Source organism: Crocuta crocuta, unplaced genomic scaffold (genome assembly GCF_008692635.1).
Source record: "Crocuta crocuta isolate KB4526 unplaced genomic scaffold, BGI_CrCroc_1.0 scaffold2, whole genome shotgun sequence".
Classification (NCBI taxonomy): Eukaryota; Metazoa; Chordata; class Mammalia; order Carnivora; family Hyaenidae; genus Crocuta; species Crocuta crocuta.
The window spans coordinates 4344787-4366855 of record NW_027528640.1 but is presented as its reverse complement, the minus strand read 5'-3'; the positions used below and the strand labels follow the sequence as shown (position 1 = coordinate 4366855).

The following is a 22069-nucleotide window of genomic DNA, read 5'->3' as shown; positions in this document are numbered from 1 at the left end:
GCAAGCCAGACGAGCATAAATCAGACTGAGAACCGAGTCAGGTACTGTGTGTTCTCTGCAAGCATCAGACGGACCCCAGCATCCACACTGCCTCCTGGCAAAGAACAGCAGCAAGTCAGGACGATGCCATCATCACAAACATGGTGTGTTCTAGCGCACAAGCTCTTGCAAATCCGGATTGATCAACCAAACCATGTAAATCTGGTAGTTATGGATCTGGTAGTAACTTGGATGAGGAAAAGGAGGTCACAAAAAGAGAATTGAGAAAAGGGTTGAGACAAATCGTCACTCTCCATGGAAAATCTATAAAGAAAAGAAGCCACACATCAGGAAAAAAAAAAAAACGTTCTCATACAAAGTATGGTATGAGATGTATGGTAATACAAAGAATAACCATAATAGGTCTGAAAACCCCTCCCAATTTGCTTCATTTTATTCCCTATTATTTACTAATCATTTAAAAAGGGAGAAAATGGGTTAGTGCTATTCAGTAGGCCTTACACACACATGGAGCCAGGAGATTTATGAAGTGGTAAGATAAATGCATCACTTTTATTATATGTACACAGAAAAAAGTACTCTTAACCTAATATTGGGAGAATTCAGTTAATACTCTAACAGAATCGCTCATCTCTGCAACCTTTTAGTGCCTATTCCTCTTCAAAAACCGTTGTTACAAGCACAGAAAAATTACCGATATGGGCTAACCCAGAAGTGAAGGTCAGTTTGTGTCGTAACAGAATTTATTTAAATCAACAGTCCAACTGAAATGAAATGTGATTAGAAATAAGTTCAGAACGTCCACAACAAATGAGATGTGTACTCAGAGAAACAATTATGGTAATAATTTGGTATAGTTGTAGATAAGAAAAGAGGCAGGCAAATTTGAGGGTATTCAGTTCTTCCCTCATCGCCATTCTCTCTGCACTCCTATGATTTGTGTAAAAACGTGTGGGAGAGTACCAGTTTCTGACATTGTAGCTATAGGCGCAAATCCTAAGCAGTGTATTTTATTGTGACCCTTTTGCATTGTTGTGCAGAAAGCTCGGTAGTATGGAAACGTGCGATGCCTTTATGAGCTTACCCGATCTTGAGGGGGACACATTTCTAAGGTAAAGATTAGGGAGCTCGTTAATAAAGCTCATTTCGCATCTGTCAGTTGCTATAATGACGCACTGTGTTAAAACTACAGAATGACTATCTGAGCCAGATGATCAAGGTTTGCACCGTCTATGATAAGTCCTATCAATAGTATGTATCCTTGCTATCATGTGAGGAAAATAGCACTTTACTTCCTCCAAAAAAACTCATAACCCGGGCAATGCCATAAGAAAATAACCGATAAACCCCAATTGAGAGACATTCCACAAAACACCTGACAGAGTGTGCCTCCATAGGGTCAGGGTCATCATCAATAAGGGAGGTCTGAGAAGCTGTGTCAGCCAAAGGGCCTCTGAAGAGATAGGGCACCTACATGTAATACAGCAGCCGGGAATGAATGCTAGAACAGAAGAGGGACATTAGGTAAAAACTGAGGAAATTTTAATAAAATATGGATATCAGTTTTAAAAAAACATTGTAAAGCCCCAAGCACTGCTTTTAGCATTCAGCTGTATTGGCTGCAGCAGAGAACGATGCCCAGTTTGGCATCCAGACACCAGTGATTTGATACCAAACATGTGGCTTTTTCTGAGACTGAGGTCATTCAAAAATGCACCGTTACTATTACTAAGCAACTTCATATGGCACAATTTTTGCTTCATTTATGTATTTTTGACTTAATACTTTCTCTACTGAGAAAAAGATTTACAGGCTTTCCCGTATTCTCAAAGAATAACTATTTAGACCTTGAGACACATCCATGTGATACCTATCTGTAGACTATGTGACTGGTGTCTGCCACATACACATAACATGAACACAAGTCGTTCCTGAAACGTACATGTTGTTACCAGAGTCGGGTTCCTAGGCCACACAACAGAGAAATCAGGCATGACTAAATCCCAAAGTCACAGGCAAGGTTTTACTGGGGTTCCAGCTCAAGTGGAAGGGAGGTACGCCCCAACCAAGAGTGACGACGCCCCGCTTACAGAGAGGAAGTTGGCTCTCAGGTGCCCACTCAGGTCCAGTATGCTAATGAGGGGAAGGAAAAAAAATGCCTCATCCTGATTGGTTGGAAGGGCCTTACTCTGATTGGCTGACACCGGCAGACAATTCCAGCAGTTCATTGGTGCTTTTTGGAGCCCGGTCCTCCGTTTTAAGTCTCTCTGTGCTCACATTTGGGGCTCAACGCTGCCGCATCTTGGGTCTGCTGGGCGAGAGAAGGGCCTTAACAATAACGGCCCAGGGAATGTGCCCCAGGTACGTAGTGCTTTCCACTGGGGGCTTGCTGCTATCTCAATATGATCATTACTTTGGTAATTGACATCTGTATAGACTTACCTATTCATTTTTTAAGTGTTTATTTTTGAGACAGAGTGTGAGTGGGGGAGGGGCAGAGAGCGAGGGAGACAAGGAATCGAAAGCAGGCTCCAGGCTCTGAGCTCGAACGCACGAACCATGAGACCATGACCTGCGCCGAAATCGGCCGCTTAACCAACTGAGCCACCAGGTACCCTTGTATAGACTTACCTATAAAACTGATTTTAAAATATTGTAGCCTGGCCCCATATCCCAAGATTTTATCAACTCTGTTTTTAACTCAGCCGTAATTCTGATATGAATCCTGGGTGGGAGGGAGCCTCAGGTGTATTACAGTCTGTGCTGCAATGCATTTATAGTTTTATTTCGGACATCAAAACATACCTTTCCCACTGCTGCCTTGGCGGCGCATTGTTGGGGGGGAGGGGGGTCTCCTGTTTGTCTCATTTGCATAATGAGAAGCTGAAAGCAAGACTCCCTTAAATGAAGGGCTCTGGTAGTATTTTCTGATATAGTAGCTTCAGGAGACACAGATTGGAGGACGGTTGGGGAAGAGGGCCCCAAAGGAGGTAAAGGGAAGCTGTGGATATCCGGACTTCCTGCAAAGTGTCTGTCTCAGGCATTTGGGATTCCAGAACCATCAAGCTGCAAGTGAGCCTCATTGACCTGTCTAGTGCAAACCCTTCATTTTACAGAAAAGAAGAACTCTTGTTTAGGTTAGTGCTAGGCCGATCCCAGGCCACTTCCTTTATTGTATCCCTAGAACCCTGAGCTGCGGCGGGAGGGTGGGGGGCATTGGCCACAGTCTTCTTGCCACACACTGCATTTTACTGTCTTTACAGTCTTTGGCCCACTATGATCATGACCACATGTCCCTTGGCCCTAAGTTCACACAGAGTCCTTCAGGAACAAAGGGGAAACATATGAATGAGAGTCCAGAAATGAAAGCTGTACCCTAGTGTTTATTTGAGCCCTAATCCTTCTGTGCCCCACACAGTCCTCTCAGACTCATTCCCTTAAGATTATGATTGAGACTAATTTTAAGATTAAGATGAAACTTTCCCTTATTTCTTTCAATATTTTCACCCATATATTGAACATGATCAATAGGAAAAGTCTTGGGGTAGGAAAGAGATTTATCTATTTCAGGGGGAAACTCAGGCTGTCCTTACCCATCTTTTCTTTAGAAATGTAGGTCATGGCCAAGAGTCCCCAGCGAAATGGAATGAGTTTTGCCATATTTTCATATTTGGGTATTTTCTTGGGGGGGGGGGAGCAAGAAGATGAGAATGAGGGGTACTTCCCAGACGCTTGAGTTATTGGAAAATGGAGGTAGAAGGGTGCACCTCACCTCCCCACCTTGGGAAGCATGTCGTGCCATTCTGGACCACCCTGGTCTATAGTCATAAAGACTCTGGTTGAGATTCTAAGATGTAGTTGTAGGTGAAAGAAATCACTCTGCCCTCCGACAATGAGAGAGAACTTCCTGAAACAACTAGCCCCTGATGGCCGTCCATTTACATGAAGGAAATATCTACTCTGGCACAAATAAAGTTGAGATTGCATGCCTGCCTTTGTTTGCAATCATCTGTATTTTCTAGAGCAAAATAATAATCGTGGATATGTTTATTAACTTTCTGTTGTAGAGAAATGAACAGCACTAGTGGAAAAATCAATTCCTTTCTTCCCACTTTTTTTGACGGCAATATATATTTATTTAGGTATTTATTTTAGAAAAAGTAAATTCATTTCAGACTATGGGAAAAGAATTTCAAAACTGAATCTAAAAGTCCATATTGGCCAACACATTTTGAGCTAACAGTGGGTAGCATATCCTCATTCATCCTTGGCAAATGCTGCTCCGATGTTTTAATGTTTAAAAAATCTTGTAGGCTTTAACGTGCACTCATTCTGGATCCTTTTATCTGACTGGAGCTCCTCCGTGCATTGCCACGTCGTAGGCAAGAAGGCGTAGGAGCTTAGCCGTAGGAGTCACACTCTGCATGCAAATGTGTAATAAAATACCGTATTACTTAAATATACTTCAAGTTTTATGCTTGGCTTTGTTTTTCCAGTATCAGAATATTAGAAAAGGTGCAAACGTACCATCAGATTGTAAAACGACCACAAGTCCAAATGCCTGGCCCATATGCCTGAGTCTTTGTGACCTTGGCTTAGTCACTTATCATCTCTGGGCTTAGTTTTTTATTTTTTAAAAATGCAGAGGTTGGGTTAGGTGGGCTCCCTAGTGTTGGTCAGGATTTTGAACCACGTTAGTATCTTCAAACTCTGAGATGAAAGGACCTCTGATGCTGATTCTCTACTATCTTGTTTAAAAGGAAATTAAACTTTTTGGAGCAGGTGTAAATATGCCATGATGTGACACTCACACATGGGGTCTAGCTCTACTTCTGCTGTTTATTACTGAAACCAACCACTTATCAACCGCTGGTCCACCCCATGGCAAAATAGAAGTAAAACTATTTGTTATCCCATCCTCACCGAGAATCAAGGAGAATAAATTAAATGAGAGAAGTTTAGAGTTCTTGGAAGAAAGCGCTTTCTAAATAGAGAATATTTGCATTACTATCATTATGCAGCAGATATGAGAAATGCAATCTTCCTGTGTATTCCTGTTGGCCGTATCTCCTCAAGGGAATGTGTGTGAAAAATAAGTGGAACTCTTCCAGGACTCGAAAAAGGGGAGGGGGGGGGAAGCCTGTGTTCCTGAAAACCACCATTTCTGAAATGTAGAGAGCAAACTAATGTTATCTCAGATTCCCTGAAGACGAGATTACACTTTCTGGAGAAAACTGACATAATGAAATACTTGCTATTCATTAAGTTACTGTTAAACTTTTTCCTTCTTTAAGTTTTTGCCTCTACTGCTGGCGGAATAGTGACTCTACCAGTGACCCTACCTATGTGCCTTGGGGCCACATATGTGAGAAAGCATCCCTTTTCTTTAGGATTTTAGGAATCAGGTTTCTTATGTTGACAGGGACTCTTGTAAAATGTTTATTTGAAAAGCATGATTCTTTCAGCCGGAAATAACTCCCTGTTCAAACGTGAGCTATAAAATGGTTTTCAGTTGGTTTTCCAATGAAGTCAGAAGATTCCACTTTTAAAGTTTAGTTATCATGGCCCCTAGGTGGCTTAGTCAGTTAAGCGTCCGACTTTCGCTTAGGTCATGATCTCGCGGTTCGTGGGTTCGAGCCCCGCGTCAGGCTCTGTGCTGACTGCCAGCTCAGAGCCTGGAGCCTGTTTTGGAGTCTGTGTCTCCCTCTGTCTCTGACCCTCCCCTGCTCACGCTGTCTCTCTCTCTCTCCTAGAAATAAATAAAAATATTTTAAAAAAATAAAGTTTAGTTATCAATGAGACTTTTAATAAGGAATTAAATTAATAAGAGATGTTTGATGGCTTGATTTTAGACTTGAGAAAGACTGTTCATTTTTATTTTGGTGGCTAAGCTTATTTCACGCCAAACACTTGAGAATCAGGGAAATAAGGACAGGTACCTACTGTTTTTACATGTACAAATGTAGCAGTGTAGTCTGAGCTCAAATCAATTTTGTGTTAAATGTGTAATGTCATTCATCCAGTTTCTACTTTCCATTTTCATCCAGTTCTACTTTCTCTCTATAAAGTGACTTTTCTGGCTGAATTTCTATTTATTTTATCAGACCTACAAATTATTCAGTGAACCAAGCTTTGTGAAATCAGTAACTATTACTGCATAAATTCTGCATACCAAATTAAGTGTTCATTCATTATACGACCAGCATTATATTTTGGTTATATCATACACCAGGTATACTTTTGTGTGTAAGGCTCACTTTCTGAAAGTTCTTACCCCTTGTTTAATTATTTCTGTAGATATTTATAGATTGCAGTGCTCTTTGATTACATATTTAAAAAAAAAATGATTCCTAGGCATTTATCTGAACATTTAAGTAAAGATTCTGACAAACTACAAAATTTGTCTTTATTAAGTGTATATCAGTTGATACTCCCAGAAAGGCCTAAATGTGGAAGAAATCAGGACTTGGAAGTACAAAGACATTGGCAGAGCCAGAACCACAAGTCATTAACTTTTGTCAGTATGCTACAGTGCTCTCTTGTTATTTTTAAGTCTGAGGTAGACATTGTCTGATTGAATCTCAGCTTGCCTAGTGAAGTTATGGAATAAGAAACTTAGTTCTAGGTGAGAGTCAGTGTATTTACTGAAACATTTCATTTTTATAGATTTCCCAAGATGTGAGAAAATGAAACTCAACAAGAAACAAAATATACCCAATAGCAGTTGAATTCAGGCAAAGCCTTGGTACTTAATTTGCATGTGGATTAGAAGATCCTTAGACTTTATTTGGTTTTCCATGGAGACTCTTAAAGTAGACTTCTGAAGCAGTGTGGGTTATAGATTAGTGGAGCTGATGCAGATAGGGCCACATTAGCCTTTTGTTCTCCTGATTCTTAATTAGTGGCTTTTGTAACCCATCCAGAACTATTGTTAGGTTTCTTTGAATCCTAGAGGCTTACTTTAAAAATACTCGTAATATTGTCTGCTTTGTAAAATAATGCTGAGCTATTACTGTTGTTCTAATATCACAATAAACATAGAATTTTTAATTCCACACATTTTCTACTGGGTAGAATCCTCATACTTGATTTCTGAGAGAGGAAAGAGAGCAGTTGGTTTACTTCTTCACAACAATAGGCAGTCATAAGGGATAGAGCCCAATTCTGGTATTTTGAGATGATGGCAGAATTAATTCATGAGCATATGGCAATGATGGAAAAACAAATGTAAATAATGGAGGACACTGGATTCTTACTCTATGGCTTTGTGGAAAGCTGGTAATACTGGAAGAGATAGGGAAATAAAAACAGTTATTATATATTTCCTAAGGTAAGTGAACATACTACTGTAAATATATGTAGTTTTCTATACATACAGAGAGAGGTTGAGATTCTTCTGGAATTGTGTTTCTAGACTATGCATCTATGCCTTGGTCTTATCAGTTTTATACCTGCTGCTTTACATTTTCATTGCTTTTGGAACTTCCTTGGTATATAGGCAGAAATGAAAAGAAGAGGTGAACATATAGGCAGCTGTGTTCCTTTTTATCAGTTCTTTTTGTAAGAAAAAGTTTGGTATTCACTATTTAAATAGTACCCTGTACAAATCAGCAGTTGTCTGTGGATTCTAATCACCCAGAGCCCCAGCTGAATGTTAGGGTCAAGACTGTCTGAGAAATGGTTTGTTATCTCTGTCTCCTTCACCCAACACAATTCATTTCTTGTTGTATAGTTATTTGTGTCTTAGGGGTTTGTAAGCTCCCTGACATATGCATAAAAGGTATGTTGCTATGTGTACTTTACTGAGAATGCATAGCCTACACCCCATACTAAAATAATCATAACAATATCCTTTTGAAAAATTAGTATCTCAAACCAAGTTGAAGACCATTAGAAAAGAGACTTTGTATGCCTTTTTAGATGTTAGGCAACCAAACATTGAGAACTTTATGTCTTACTGATGTGAACTTCCCCCTAGCATTTGGCAGTCACCCCTTTCATAAACACTGCTGCACAGACGAATTTTAGAATTGTACAAAGTTGGGCCTCGTTCTTTGGATCAGTATCCCATTAGGAACTGGGGTTCCACACCGACCTCCTTCAGGCAAAAGACATTTGGTTAACAGAACCACAACCATTGCTTTCACCAATTCCTTTAGTCTCCTTTCCCACTCAAACTTTTACCAACTCTTTAACAAGCAGGACAGAATTGATGGATTCAAATTATCTTCAAGGAATCCCTGAGTAAAAGGAAAGAATGAAAATATTTCTCCCAAGTTATGAGCAAGAGTAGTTACCCAAAGAAGTGAAATCATCTATAATTTAACTTTAAATTTTTTTTTAATGTTTACTTTTGAGACAGAGCGAGAGAGAGACAGAACATGAGTGGGGGAGGGACAGAGAGAGGGGGAGACACAGAATCGGAAGCAGACTCCAGGCTTCGAGCTGTCAGCATAGAGCCCAATGCAGGGCGCAAACCCACAAACCACGAAATCATGATCTGAGCTAAAGTCAGACTCTTAACCAGCTAAGTCACCCAGGCACTCTATAGTCTAATGTTTTTATAGAGGTCACTTCTAATAGTGATTTCCACAGTAAAAAAGAAGTTATTAATCCAAAAACTTACGAATTCAGAAAAGAATACAGGGTCTCTGTGATGAAGATGTAACTCTTGTCCATAAAGAGTAATCTGAATGAAAAATAAATACATATAGAATATTAAGCAGCTAATATTTCCTTGGCGGGAAATGGGGGTAAAAAACACTATGATAACATTCCCACATTGTTCAGCTTCCCTGAGAATCAGAACCCGGCATGAATAGAGTGGAATAGAACATCAGGAACACATTATCTAAAGGCCCCTCAAAATGTATCTCACCAACCACTAGATAAAATCACCCCACTAGGTATTATTTTAAAAAGTAACCAAGCAATATTAGCAAAGATAACCAAAGTATAATTACAGTGTTACCAATCTCTTTTCATTAAAACACAAAATATTTTATGTAATGATCATTGTGTTTTCACTTTGTGGAGCAGTGTATGTTTAAGTGGATTATAATGGCTACAGAGAAAATACCTACTATTTAACATGAGATTTAATCCGTCCATCCCGTTAATGAAAATACCATCAGTAATTAATTAGATAGGAAATATAAACAATAAAAGTCAAGAGGATTTTGCTTAGAAATGCCAACACGAAATAGCCACCTTATGACTTCAGCATTCTCTGTTCTTTGTGTGTGTGTATGTGTTTTAGGAATGATGCTTTTTTTTTTTTTTTTTAAGCTGTGTTAGCCATTACAGAACTAGTGGTCATTTCAGTGGGTCTAGGATCCAAGGGCAGGAGGCCAGACCATGTTGTGAGAGGCCCCAACACTCTGGGCATGAATGCATCACCCTCAGACTCCTCGGGCAGCCACTGAGTTCGCAGCACCATTTTAATCCAAATGCTCCTGTGGTTTCTGCAGTTCCTGAGGCTTCTTGGTTGCAGCTATAGTTCTCAACTCTTGCTGTACATCAGAATCACTGAGGGAGCTTTAAAAATATATATGGATATTTGGGTCCTGTGTCCACAGATTTCTGATTGACTCAGTCTGTGGCAGGACCCAAATGAAGGGGTTTCTGACAGGTGTCAGGAGGCTCCAGTGTGCAATAAAGGGCTGAAGGTCACCTGTGTGGATGTGTCACTAGCCTAACTTTACAGATCCCAAGTGTAGGAGTTAGGGAGTATCTTCAGGAGCTATGAGAACACCGCACCACTGTAAATATATCAAATGGTGTCAAAATAGTCTGAGTTTACCTTCTTTGTATCTGAGGTCTCTAAATCCAGCAAGGACATAGGATGTTATCAAAAAGAGTCTCATCAAGAATCTGACTCTCTGGACTGCCAGGAAGTGCTTGACCACATAGAAACTGTCACGGAGTCTGATCCCAACAGATGTCCTTATAAAGCACCTGTTGAAGTGAACTCAGCCCTTTAAATGGGAGGGAGTTGTAATTTTCCAGAAGTAGTGGGCCCACTGGAATGCTAGACATGCCCATTTGCTGCTTATGTCCATTTTAGTAAACCATCCCTTGAACTGTGAAGTGGATCTCCTGGTTGTGTAGATAATGAGAGAAGTCTACAGATGCTGTCAGGACTGGCCAGCGGCATGGTCTATGGGGTTTATTAGAGGGAAGTGAGTTCACATAACCAGACAGTCATGAGAAACAGGTTGTCTTGAGAGTCTGTCAAGAATTGTTCAAATCTGGGACTGTGGTTGTAGATTGGAGAACATGAACGTGTCACCTAGAATCGTTCCTCCCAAGCGGAGAGTCTAATGCGTGTTCGATTACAAAGGAATAGCTAAAGTGTTACATGGCTTAATGCCAAATATGTCTTTGGGGGGCTGTATCCAAAAACTGACAGAAACGAGCAGTGTCCGTGTCATCATCTCAAAGGTATATCATCATGTCTATCTATAGCATGGGCCGAATCATAGCATGGGCCGAATCAGGTACCGCCTGGCCGAAGGTCACGGGTTATGCATAGCTATGCAAATACTTGATTTCTGAGACAGCTGAATTAGTCCCTGACCTGACATCAGTGAGAGACATTAGTGACATTACTCTTATGCCTTCCTGCCCTTTCTAAAAATAGTAGGGCCTTTAACAAGATATTTTGAGCGTCTCATCAGGGGAAGCTTATTCTGGCCATTCGCGTGGGTCAGATCTGCTCGGGGCACAGACTTTGGGAGCACAGCCCTCGCTTCTCCTCTCATATAAGGAACTAGCAAAGATAAAGGCACTGGGGAGTCCCCGGCTGAGAGGCCGTGGCGACACATAAACGGAGGAGGATACTGTTTAGGAATGGGAATGTGCTTCCGAAACCCTCCATTTCAGACCTTGGCACCCCCGTCCTCAGCATTCCGGATCTGTTTTCCTAAACCCTGGCTGTGATGTCGCTCCAGAGACCTGGGTGATCTGGCCGCTTTCAGTAAATACTTGCAGGAGCCCCTGGCAGCCTGTGGACAAAGGCACCTAATGAGAAACTGCCGTCCCGCAGCGGGAGGGCCAAAACAGAACCCAGCAAAACAAAAAATCCCAAAGCAGAGCCCAAACCAAACCACCCCACCCATCCGTGCTCACAGGAAGACGCGCAGGAAAGCGCTGCGATGTGACTCTGAGCCGTAACTGGACTGACCAGTCACATGACAGGCAGGCACCGGGTAACTGGTCTCCTTCTCCTCTGCCCAGCAAGTTCAGGTCTTGATTATTCTGCCCAACTGGGACCAGAAAACTTAACGATGGTGAGGACACCCAGACTCTGAGGGCAGAGATGGATTCTGAACAGGTAAACCCTGTGCCAGCGTCCTGTCCTCCCGGGGCGGTCGTGTGCGGTTCTCGCGTTTGCGCCTCTAAGAAATTTCCGTTTTTTCGCATCAAAAAATCCAGATATGAAGCCGAAGCTGCTTTCTTCGCCAACCTGAAGCTGTCTGACTTCAACATCATCGACACCCTTGGAGTCGGGGGCTTCGGACGAGTGGAGCTGGTAGGTGACTCTTCTTTACATGCTCCTGGGAGCCCCTATCCCTCCTGGGTCTGTCCCCCTCTATTAAGATTGGTCTTTGCTCTGCTTTCTCCTCGTTCATTATGGTTGTTCTCGAATCACGGCCAAATGCGTTGACGTCAGCACATCCGAGGGTGCAGTGGTTAAAGTGAGCTGCATGCGATGTAGCCATAAACTAGCAATGAAGTCGACAACCCACTCTTTTAGCAAAACCTGTTCCTAGGAAATGAGAGCTAAACACGTTGACGTAAGAGGAGCCATAAAGCACTTTTTACCCAGCTGATATTCTGTGACCTCTGCTTCCTTAGTTCTGAGTGGGGCTCACCGACTGAGTCATGTGCCCTACCGACAACCTCAGTGAGTGTGTAAATTTAAATATAGAGGAAAATGGAATATATACATATATATGTGTTATGTGTATGTATATATATGTAATATATGATACATGCATGCATGTTTGACTTCCTTTATGTATATTTAAATTTATATTGTAATTATTGTAGATAGGGTGCATGATTGAGTGAGCAGTGCTCAGAACTAAGGAAGGAAATAAATGAGTAAAATCTATCGATCATCTGTCTATTTAATTGAAGGTCTTTACCACTGCTTTAAGACTTTAAAAATCACGTAAATAATGTAGTCATTCTGCGATTCTGTATTTGCAAGCACCTAGTTAGATTATAGTGATGATGTTTTATATAATCAGATAACACGGTTTGAATATTTCACACCCATGTATGTCCTACAGATAAGCGTTAGGATGATAAAGACATGTTGGTGCAAGTGTATTCATTAAACACATTGCATGAATGTGATGTGAACCAAATGGAAAGCGTATTCTGTTGTGCCTTTGAAATACACATTTAAGAACTGGCATATTCCAACATAAACCAGAAAAAAAAAAAAAAAAAAAACAGTATTCTGGTGAGTGCGTGAGTTGGTGCATTCCAAGCCTACATGGATATAAAGCCTGTTGGGGAAGGCAGATTACTTTTCACGGCTCTGCTGAACGAGGAGGAACCCGTGACACCAGTCGCCAGTACAGTATGTTAGGAACTCCCCGTACAGTGTGGTAAACAGTCTCTGTTGCCATCAGGGGACTAGAATCCCCTTCCATAAAAGTACACTGACCTAGCGCTGTCTCTGGCATTTGTCCCTTTGCGCTGCAGTTGGGATTTCTGGCTTTGACAGGCGGGAAAAATGTTATTTACTTAAACATTAGACAAGGTAACTTTCGAGCCATAAAGCGTTTCATTGAACTTGCCTTATGCTTCAATTAGCACTGGTTGGAGGTACCACAGTTATACGCTTCTGACTTGACTGTTGATTCATGGTGCGATTTTAGGTTACGAGAATACAAACTAAGGGCCTAGCAACACTTGTTTTTTCTGAATTCTGCCGGTTAACGCAGTCATAGATTTCTTTTTCAGGAACTTCAATTTTGCGACAAAATATAACCATTCATAGAACTAGTGAAGCTTTATTACTGGTGTTCTCTTTTACTGGGGATGTTGAGACATGTAAACAGGTCAGGGGGTAGAGCTCCCTGCCAGGAAGAGCTTATGGTCTGGTGTGTTTATTTACCAAGGTGTGCAGGTCTCAGTCCCTTTCTAAATGAGGCACTAAAAAGGATAGGACTCCCTAGAGTTCGATTTTCTGACTTGTTCTTAAATACAGTTTTTCAAAGACTGCGGACAATCAAATTATTGTTTTAGTTGACCAAGAAAATTTACATTATAAATTTGTGAACTCTCGGAAGTCTGAGAATGTCAAGTTGGGACCTTTAAGTTACCAGTAAGATATTTTAGGAAATAAAGGAGTTTACTTAGAATTTTTGAAATACTGAAAAAATTGTTCATAGACACTGAAACCACTTTAAGCTGGTTTTTAATTTAAGCAATAAAATGCCAAGCTGACAGTAGAAAACCTCTAGAAAGCTCCCTCACCAATGTTTGAGGAAGCACAACTAACCAGAAAATTAGGGAAGGTGTACACACACACACACACACACACACACACACACACACACACACTGCATCCCAGGAGAGACAGGTGTAGTTCATCCTAATTTTCTTCTCATAGATAATTATATTTTACTCCTCTACACAGATGTTTATAGACTAATGAAAACCATAACCTCAGGAATTCATTTTAGTTGGAGCCCATTTATAAAAATGTTAGATATGCCCGTAAATAGTAAACCCATAACAGGCCCCTTTTCACAACCACGGACATGAGAAAAGAGGCACATGTTTTTAACCTCTGAAATGACCTGATCATCTTGGGTGATTTTGTATCCCCCACCCCACAAATACCGTGTGAACATCTGAGAGAGCGCCGAATCCTAACCACTAGACCACCAGGGAGCGACTGGTGTGAACATCTGAATACCCAGACTGCCTTCACTATTCAGTGTGGACTAGCCATTTGGGCAATCGCTATTTCCCGACGATCTGCTGCCTACTCACCGCCTGGTAATATTAGCTACTGGGTATGGAAAATAGTCTTCTCTGGGATTGTTCATTTTGTACATGTATTCGGCGAAGCCAGAATTAGGAGTTTGGCCTCAATGCTTTGACTGTAATTACACACACTGTTGTCATAGCGTGTGGTGAATCACTGTGAACACTGGCTCAGGAGACAGTAGTGAATCTTTAGAGCTGTACCCACACCATTCACAGTTAGGAGGAGAAGGCAGGGCCCAGTCCTGTCGGGATTATAGAACTGTTCACTCCCTCCTGAGAATGACGTCTGCAGGAAAATGTTATCAGTATTACAGAGCGGTATGTGTAAGCAGTACTGCCTTCAGATGGATTGATTTCACATATGTATATTCACAGGACTGTACCAAGTAAGTAAAGTGGATATCTTGAACCCACCAGTCCTTAGTTCTGCGATGATGTTGATCAGGTAAACAACAAGATAAAAAATATACCACATTACACTTTAATTTCATAATAATATCTAAAATTTTTTCCCAGGAATAGATTATAAAACTAGAAACTCTTAAACTGAGTATAAAGAATTAAATTTGAATTTTTGAACCCCATTTCCTGGTACAACTAAGGAGTTTTCTTATTTGAAACACAGATTAGGTTCGTGTTATTTTGCATAATGACACACTCTTCAAAGCCGTCTTAGCATTTCTTAATTTTTATTATTTGTATCAATTTAGATGAATTTAAATGCAGGAGGAGATTTCAGGCAGGAGAACTGCTAAATAGTTTATTGCCAACTTTTGTAGAGCAGAGCATGATTTCAGCGCCTAACAGAAACTCGAGTATTTGCTCAGTGATGAGGCCAGAAGCTTGAAGAAATTAGTCTTATGTGAATGAGAATTCTGCTCTAAAGCTATTAAATCCTTTTCGCAAATACCTTTAGCATAACCGATTTTAATGAGTTGAATATCAGACATGTCCCGTTGCTAGCTATTCCCTTTGGGAATTCATCCATTCTGCTTTCCTTTCGGTTATAGGTCAAAAAACATATTTCCCCACCAATTTATTTTTATTTTGAAGAATGGGCTTTCTCGTTTGTTCAGCGCTGCCTGTTTATCTTCCAGAAGACCACATTCTGTTTATAAGTTCTTTGAGCAAAAGAACCCCTGCTTTTTTATAGACGATTTACTCATTAAAGCAGAAGATACCTTGGTAATCCTCTTAATTTACAAGGTATGACTGCAAAATGAGGAGAATGCTTTCACAACCACAGATGAAAATTAGTCCCATTGCTCTATGGTCACGTTCCTATTTACTCTACTTTTCCTCTTGTCAGAGGAGGTGCTGGCTTTTCAGAAGAGATTTGCACCAGTGGGACTTTGTAACCTGGCAGTGCAGATGTGTTTGCTTTGTATAGTAGGTATTTAATCTTTGCAGCAATCCAGTGCCTCTAGAAGTGGATAAAATACAGGGACACAGACATGGAAGACATAATCTCTGTCTTCTTAGATTGTTTTCTGTCTGTGTCTCTTATTCCATATTTATGCAGCAAGTTGTCTGCTGAGACATACAAAGTCTGAAGTAAAATAGCCGTTGCCTCTAGGGACTCTGTTTACTGGAAAGGACAGTCATGGGAACGAATAAATAATCCAGTAACCAAAGTATGAGCAGCCTGTGGTCGGTGCTCAGGAGAGCAAGACATCTTGAAGGCGGTGGTGTTTCCAAGACAGGAGAGTTAGGGCATCTACATAAAGAACCCAAAGCTTTACAGTCCACGCCTATAAAATGCAACAAGTACACGGTCGTTTGTCAACAAACTGATGTTTAAAATGTTTCTTAATGGATGTTACTTCCTTACTAAAAGAATCAAGCCTCTCATCTGAACACTGCTTTCTGATCTTCAAATTGGTCCACATTCAGTATATAATTTTACCTTTATGAGGTGTGATCCGCTTTTACTAGAAGGAAGTCAGGATCAATGCATAGAAGGAGCCTAAAACCCTACAGTCAGTAAAAGGGCTGCTCTGATTGCCTAGAACTACTGATCCAGTTTTTAACTTGAAGCTTTTTCTATAATTCTGGCTTCTCAAAATATTTAGATTCCTGTCACACCAACAGCAGCCACCACGATGAAATTGAACCAGTGTTGTCACATGTGCACCTTTGTTTTAAAAATAAAAAAAGAATTCTTCTAGAATTTCAGAACCCGTAATAGACATAAACATAGAAGAAATGCTGTGATCATCCACTGTTCACATCAGCTTCTGTCAAACCTTCAGAGGCTCTTTCTTCTCTGAATCTTTTGCTGTTCTTACTTCAGTGGTTAAAATGCCTCTGGAGAAACAAACAAAAAATCAGACATTGTAATATAGTAGCTCAGCACTAGAACTCCGGAATCAGACCCTCTGGATTCAGATTTTAGCAGCTGTGTACATTCAGTCATTTCCTCTGGAGTCCCTAACTCCTAAGCCTCAGTTTCTCCATCTCCAGAATGAAGATAATAGTAGGATATGACCCACACAAGGTCACAAACATTAAATGAGTTAAAGCCCCCAAATAGTATCTCACATCATAGGTCAGTAAGTGTTGTGATGTTACTGCTATTATATTATTATTAAAATATGCTCATTAGCATTTTTATGAATGAATGACTATCATTCCCAGCTATACCCGCAGGAAAGGAAAGGAATGGAATAATTTTACTCTTTTTTTTTCCACCCTTGCTCTGCCGAGTCCCGACAGTACAAACATTTCTCAGCTGTAAGAAAGAGCCTGAGGTCTTCAAATGACCCCAGTAATAGCTTCTATCAAATCCCCCCAAACCACTAAAGCTCCTTCCTTTGGGATCGGTCATGAGTGGAGGCGGGAAATGATTTCCAGCCTTGCTCACACTGAGCCTTCGCGTACCTGAAGCCTCCTGTTCTTACTTATCCATTTCTCTTCTCAGTTGTAAAGCCCCAGCTCTTAACCTCTCCCTAGGAAATCCTTTTCAGTGCAGTCTGCTGAATCCTCTCCCATTTCTCCACAGCCTTCTTAAGCCAGAGAACCCTCACTGGGCCTAATGAGGGTCTGGGTGTTGCCAAGTGGACTGTACAGGTCACTTCTCCTCTCATCTGTGACCCAGTGCAGGAGGGGGCAACGTGGCAGGAAGTCACAGGGTGTGCCCCGCACGGGTCACCAGTCCATATGGGTCACAGGTCCATAAAGGAGCCATGGCACTCTTGTGGCCGTTTTGCCAGCTGCTTGGCACTGGGCCGGGCCTGGGGGCTGTGCCAACCAAGGCAAAACAAATGGAGCCTGGGAGATGATTAAGCAAGAAATTAGGCGATAAATCCATTGCTCGGTCAGCAGAGTTCTGTTTCGTCCTTAGGAAAGGAGAACAGCTCAACTCCAAAGGGAAGCCCCACATTAGACGAAAACATTTCAAGAGCTTCCTGACTGCCAAGCCACGGCAGTGAAATAGAATAGCTGTGGGATCGCTGGGTGGCAATGCCACTTGAGGCCACGGTGATTTACTGCAGAGGATGCCTGGGGAAACCCTCTGCCCTCTGTGACCTGAGTGAGAAGGGACTCTGCCCTCCTTGAAAACGCCCGGTCTGCCTCATTTTCCTGCGGTCCTTTCCCTCGCCCCTACTGGAGTCGGTTTGTTATTCAAGAGGTCATCCTCATGGTAGGTTTTCTTCAAAAGGATATAACTGGACACACATGGTTTGTTGTGAAAAATAGCATTGATTTCCAAGAAAATGAGTCATTCAGCTAGCTAATGAAAACCCGATTCAGTAAACACGGATTGAACAGAATACGTCACAATAGACGGTGTCTCGCAAGATGGCCGACCACAGTCTCCCACGTATTGGAGTCTGTCTCTTTTTGGATGTTATGTTGGTAAAGAGGTGCAGTACTTCACCCTGTCTCAGAATAGACATTGATACAATAGGTGTGACACAGTTCAGTCCACCCAGTGCCTACAAGGAATCACTTGCTTACGCATCTTCTGAAATTATCGAGTTTATATGCTATCTGTGGAAATGAATATTCCTCATTAAAAGGATTTTAAATCAGTGCCCTGGAGCAAAGTAAAATGTTTGTTTCTCCTCCAGAACTGTGTGTGATTCTACAGAGATCCATGGAAATCCCAAAAGCACTAGGCATGTCTTTCCAAGAGTCAAGATATTGGTGATGAGAGAGAATATCCAAAAGTTAACATTTCAGTCACACTTGCCTTTATGTTTTCTGTGACATACGTTTGCTTTTATTTTTTTTAATGCAGTGAATTTATGGGCATATCACAGTCAGCGAAGATTTATCTATTATACAGTCACTAATATTTTTAGGGGGAGAGAAAAATAGCAGAAGTGATTTCTGCCCTTAAGGACTTTCTGCCTTCTCGTAAATAAGAAAATAAGACTAACATATGAAAAGTAACCAATAAAATCCTTTAGTATGTATTCATTTCTAAATTATGCAGAAAGGTTCTCAGTATTTCAGAAGGTGGGAGACCATTTGGAGCAGATTTAGTAGAAGAGGCCCCAAGAAAACAAAGACTCAAGCCAGGGCTTAGGGACTAGGTTGGGATTCAAGAGAACAGCTGGGCAAAGGCCATTCAAGGCAAAGGTTACAACACAGAGCGCCACATGTCTTCACAGGCCACAGAAGCAAGTGGCAGACTTGCTCAGAGGTTGTGTGAAGGGAGCCGTGAGAGGTGCCCGTAGCCCATTGGTGGGTGATTGTTGTATTCTGTTCTTAAAGGAGGTTAGATGTGAAAGCACTGGACACTTTTGGGCATGAGGTCAGGTGTTAAAAACATATAAAACACAGACTCAGCTGTCAGCTACCACCTGTGAATAAAAGAATACACTATAAGGTGACTCAACAGCCTATTTTTAGGTGGGGCCACTTCCAAAAATAAACATTGTCATTTCTCTTCTGAATAAGGTAGTTTGCTTTGTGCCAAGATGTAGTTTGTGTCCCTGACAATTTCACATCAACACTTTCAAAGAGCGATCCCATTCATTAGAAGGAAAAACCCTCCCTTTGTATATGTTAGTAACAATGAAAATAGTCATGCCCTTAAAATGAAATGGCTGATCTTGTTTTGTGGGGGGAAAAATAGGAAAAAGTCATTCTGTATGTTTCAGTGTAGTTCATCAACTGTACACATTTAATTTGTTGCTGATTCATACTTGTCTCCCATATTGATATCCCTCGTTGCCATTTACATACACAACAATTTAGCTTCAATATTGAACTCTGAGATCAGGAGCTTCTGGGGACCAGATGGCTTGGTTCTTAGTCCCTGACGCCAGCCAGCTGCCTCACAAGTTCTCGGCAAGAGCAGAGAGACCATCAATACCCAAAAGAAATCAAATAAGCTCAGCCAAAGGGAGCTGCTGTGTGGCCATGGCTACAGTCTCTACCTCCATTTGTACAGAGCAGCTTAAATGTTTAATGGGACTGATTTCTGTAGATTAAGTAAGCATGAGCAAAAAATATTAAATATATGTTTAACTGACTTAACTATGTTTGACGTGTATTATATTTATACAAAATCTTGTGAAAAGTTTGAAGTAAAAAAACAAGGAGGAAGGAGTTACCCTATTTTATTTAATATCAGGAAGAGTGAAGTGTGAGCATAACATATATCAAGACGTTAAGATCTGATTATAAACCATTTGATAATTCTTCCAGTATGTGACAGGAACATTACGACATTATTTATGCCTTATGTCTCAAAAGTATGATGAGAACACAGACATTTTCATGAGTTAACCTGATCACATCTCAGTTGAATTTGGAATATGTGATTCTCTGTTTCATTTCCACTCATTTTAAAGCTTCACAGAGTCAATAAATGAAAGAAATAGAAGTGTCAACTTGTGAGTTTCAGCTTCATCTATGTGAAATTTGAGCTTGTAAGTCGGCTTTGAGTATTAGAGTAAGTTGAATTATGTGACATATTTTAGTGATCATTTTAGAAACGTGTAAGCAAGTGTGAAAACTGCTGTTTGTAGCACTACTTGATACATACGAATGAGATTAGGCACAGATATCAAGCATTGGTTGGGGAAAGAAAACACTTGATAATTTGATGAGGCAAAGGAATTTTTCTGCTCACCTCCCCTCTGGAAACCACTAGTTCATTCTCCGTATTTAAGAGTCTGTGTTGCTATTGTTGTTTGCTTGTTTTCTTTATTAGATTTAAGTTTAATCATATGGTATTTGTCTCTCTGTGACTCATTTCACTTAGCATAAGACACACTAGGTTCCTTCATTGTAGTAAGTAACAAGATCTCATTCTTTTCCATGGCCAAGTAATATTCTAGTGTGTGTGTGTGTGTGTGTGTGTACATCTATACACACACATCCTCTTTATCCATTCATCTGTCGATGAACACTTGGGATGCTTCCGTATCTTGGCTCTTGTAAGTAATGCTGCAGTAAACATAGGTGTGCATGTATATTTTTGAATAAGTGTTTTTGTTCACTTTGGGTAAATACCCAGTAGTGGAACTATTGGATTATATATCTGCTTTTAATATTTTGAGGGACCTCCATACTGTTTTTCACAGATTGTACCAGTTCACATTGCCACCAGCAGTGCACGAGGGTTCCTTTTTTTCCACATCCTCATCACCACTTGTTGTTTCCCATTTTTGATACCAGCCATTCTGAAAGGTGTGAGGAGGTATCTCACTGTGGTTTTGATTTGTACTTCCCTGATGATGAGTGATGTTGGGCATCTTTTCATGTGTCTCTTGGGCACTGTATGTCTTCTTTTGAAAAAAGTTTGCATTCTCTCCCCATTTTTTAATCAGACTGTTTGGTTTTCAGCGTTGGATTGTAGAAGTTCTTCGTGTATTTTGGATGCTAACCCTTTATTGGATATATCATTTGCAACTGTCTTCTCCCATTCAATAGGATGCTTTTTTGTTTTGTTGGTGGTTTCCTTTACTGTGCAGAAGCTTTTTATTTTGGTGTAGTGCCAACAGTTTATTTTTGCTTTTGTTTCCCTTGCCTGAGGAAACCTATCTAGAAAAATCTTGCTAAGGGTATTGTCCAAGAGATTACTGCCTACATTTTCTTTTAAGGGTTTTATGGTTTCTAGTCTCACATTTAGGCCTTTAATCCACTGATTTTTGTGTATGGTGTGAGAAAGTCATCCAGTTGTATTCTTCTGCATGTAGTTACTCAGTTTCCTCAACATGGTTTATTGAAAAGACTGTCTCTTTCCCATTGTATAGTCTTGCCTTATTTGTGATAGATTAGCTGACCATATAAGCACAGGTTTGTTTCTAGAATCTCTGTTCCATTCCATTGATCAGTGTCTCTGTTTTTGTGCATGTGATGAAGACAAATAATTTAAAGTTTATAGTATCAATTTTAGTAATCACTACAAAATGAAATAAGGTTTATTTTATACAGATTCTATACACAAGAGAAAATGGTATCTTTGGGTTTTTTTTTTTTAATGTTTTATTTATTTTTGAAAGAGAGCATGCGAGCAGGAAAGGGACAAAGAGAGACGGAGACACAGAATCCGAAGACAGAATCCAGGCTCTGAGCTAGCTGTCAGCACAGAGCCTGATGCAGGCAGGGTTCAAACTCATGAACCATGAGATCATGACCTGAGCCAAAGTCAGACGCTTAACCAACTGAGCCACCTGGGCGCCTCATATTTGGTGTTTTTGTTGAAAATTTCCTTTAACATTTTTGAGAGACAGAGACAGCACAAGCAGAGGAGAGGCAGAGAGAGGGGGAGAGGTTCCAGGCTCTGAGCTGTCAGCACAGAGCCCAGTATGGGGCTCAAACCCACAAACCGTGAGATCATGACCTGAGCCAAAGTGGGATGCTTTACCAACTGAGCCACCCATGAGAAAATGGTATATTTAAATTGCACATTTCAGTAAATAATATGGATTCAATACAGGTAGTGTTTTTAGTCAAAATGAATCAGTGTTAGTTCCTTAATAAGAAAAATCACAAGTATTCTTTGATTTCCAAGTGACTTCTATTAAGTAGTCCAACTGTTTATTCAGGTTGTAATTAAAAATAGGAGGTATGATGTTCTTTTCCTGATCTT

At 40.7% G+C, this 22069-nt stretch overlaps 1 protein-coding gene across 2 annotated transcripts in view; it reads left to right on the top strand.

Annotated features, from left to right (window-relative positions):
• PRKG1 (protein kinase cGMP-dependent 1) overlaps positions 1-22069 on the top strand; it is a 1238678-nt gene that overhangs the window by 1184017 nt on the left and 32592 nt on the right. The window contains exons 1-2 of one of the 2 annotated variants that reach the window (XM_077755218.1): positions 2305-2361; positions 11437-11533. In XM_077755218.1, the coding sequence (XP_077611344.1) occupies positions 2351-2361; positions 11437-11533 (108 nt within the window). In that variant the 5' untranslated portion in view covers positions 2305-2350. Of the gene's footprint in view, positions 1-2304; positions 2362-11436; positions 11534-22069 lie in introns of those variants that run through there. The other variant, XM_077755217.1, reaches the window with a different exon arrangement.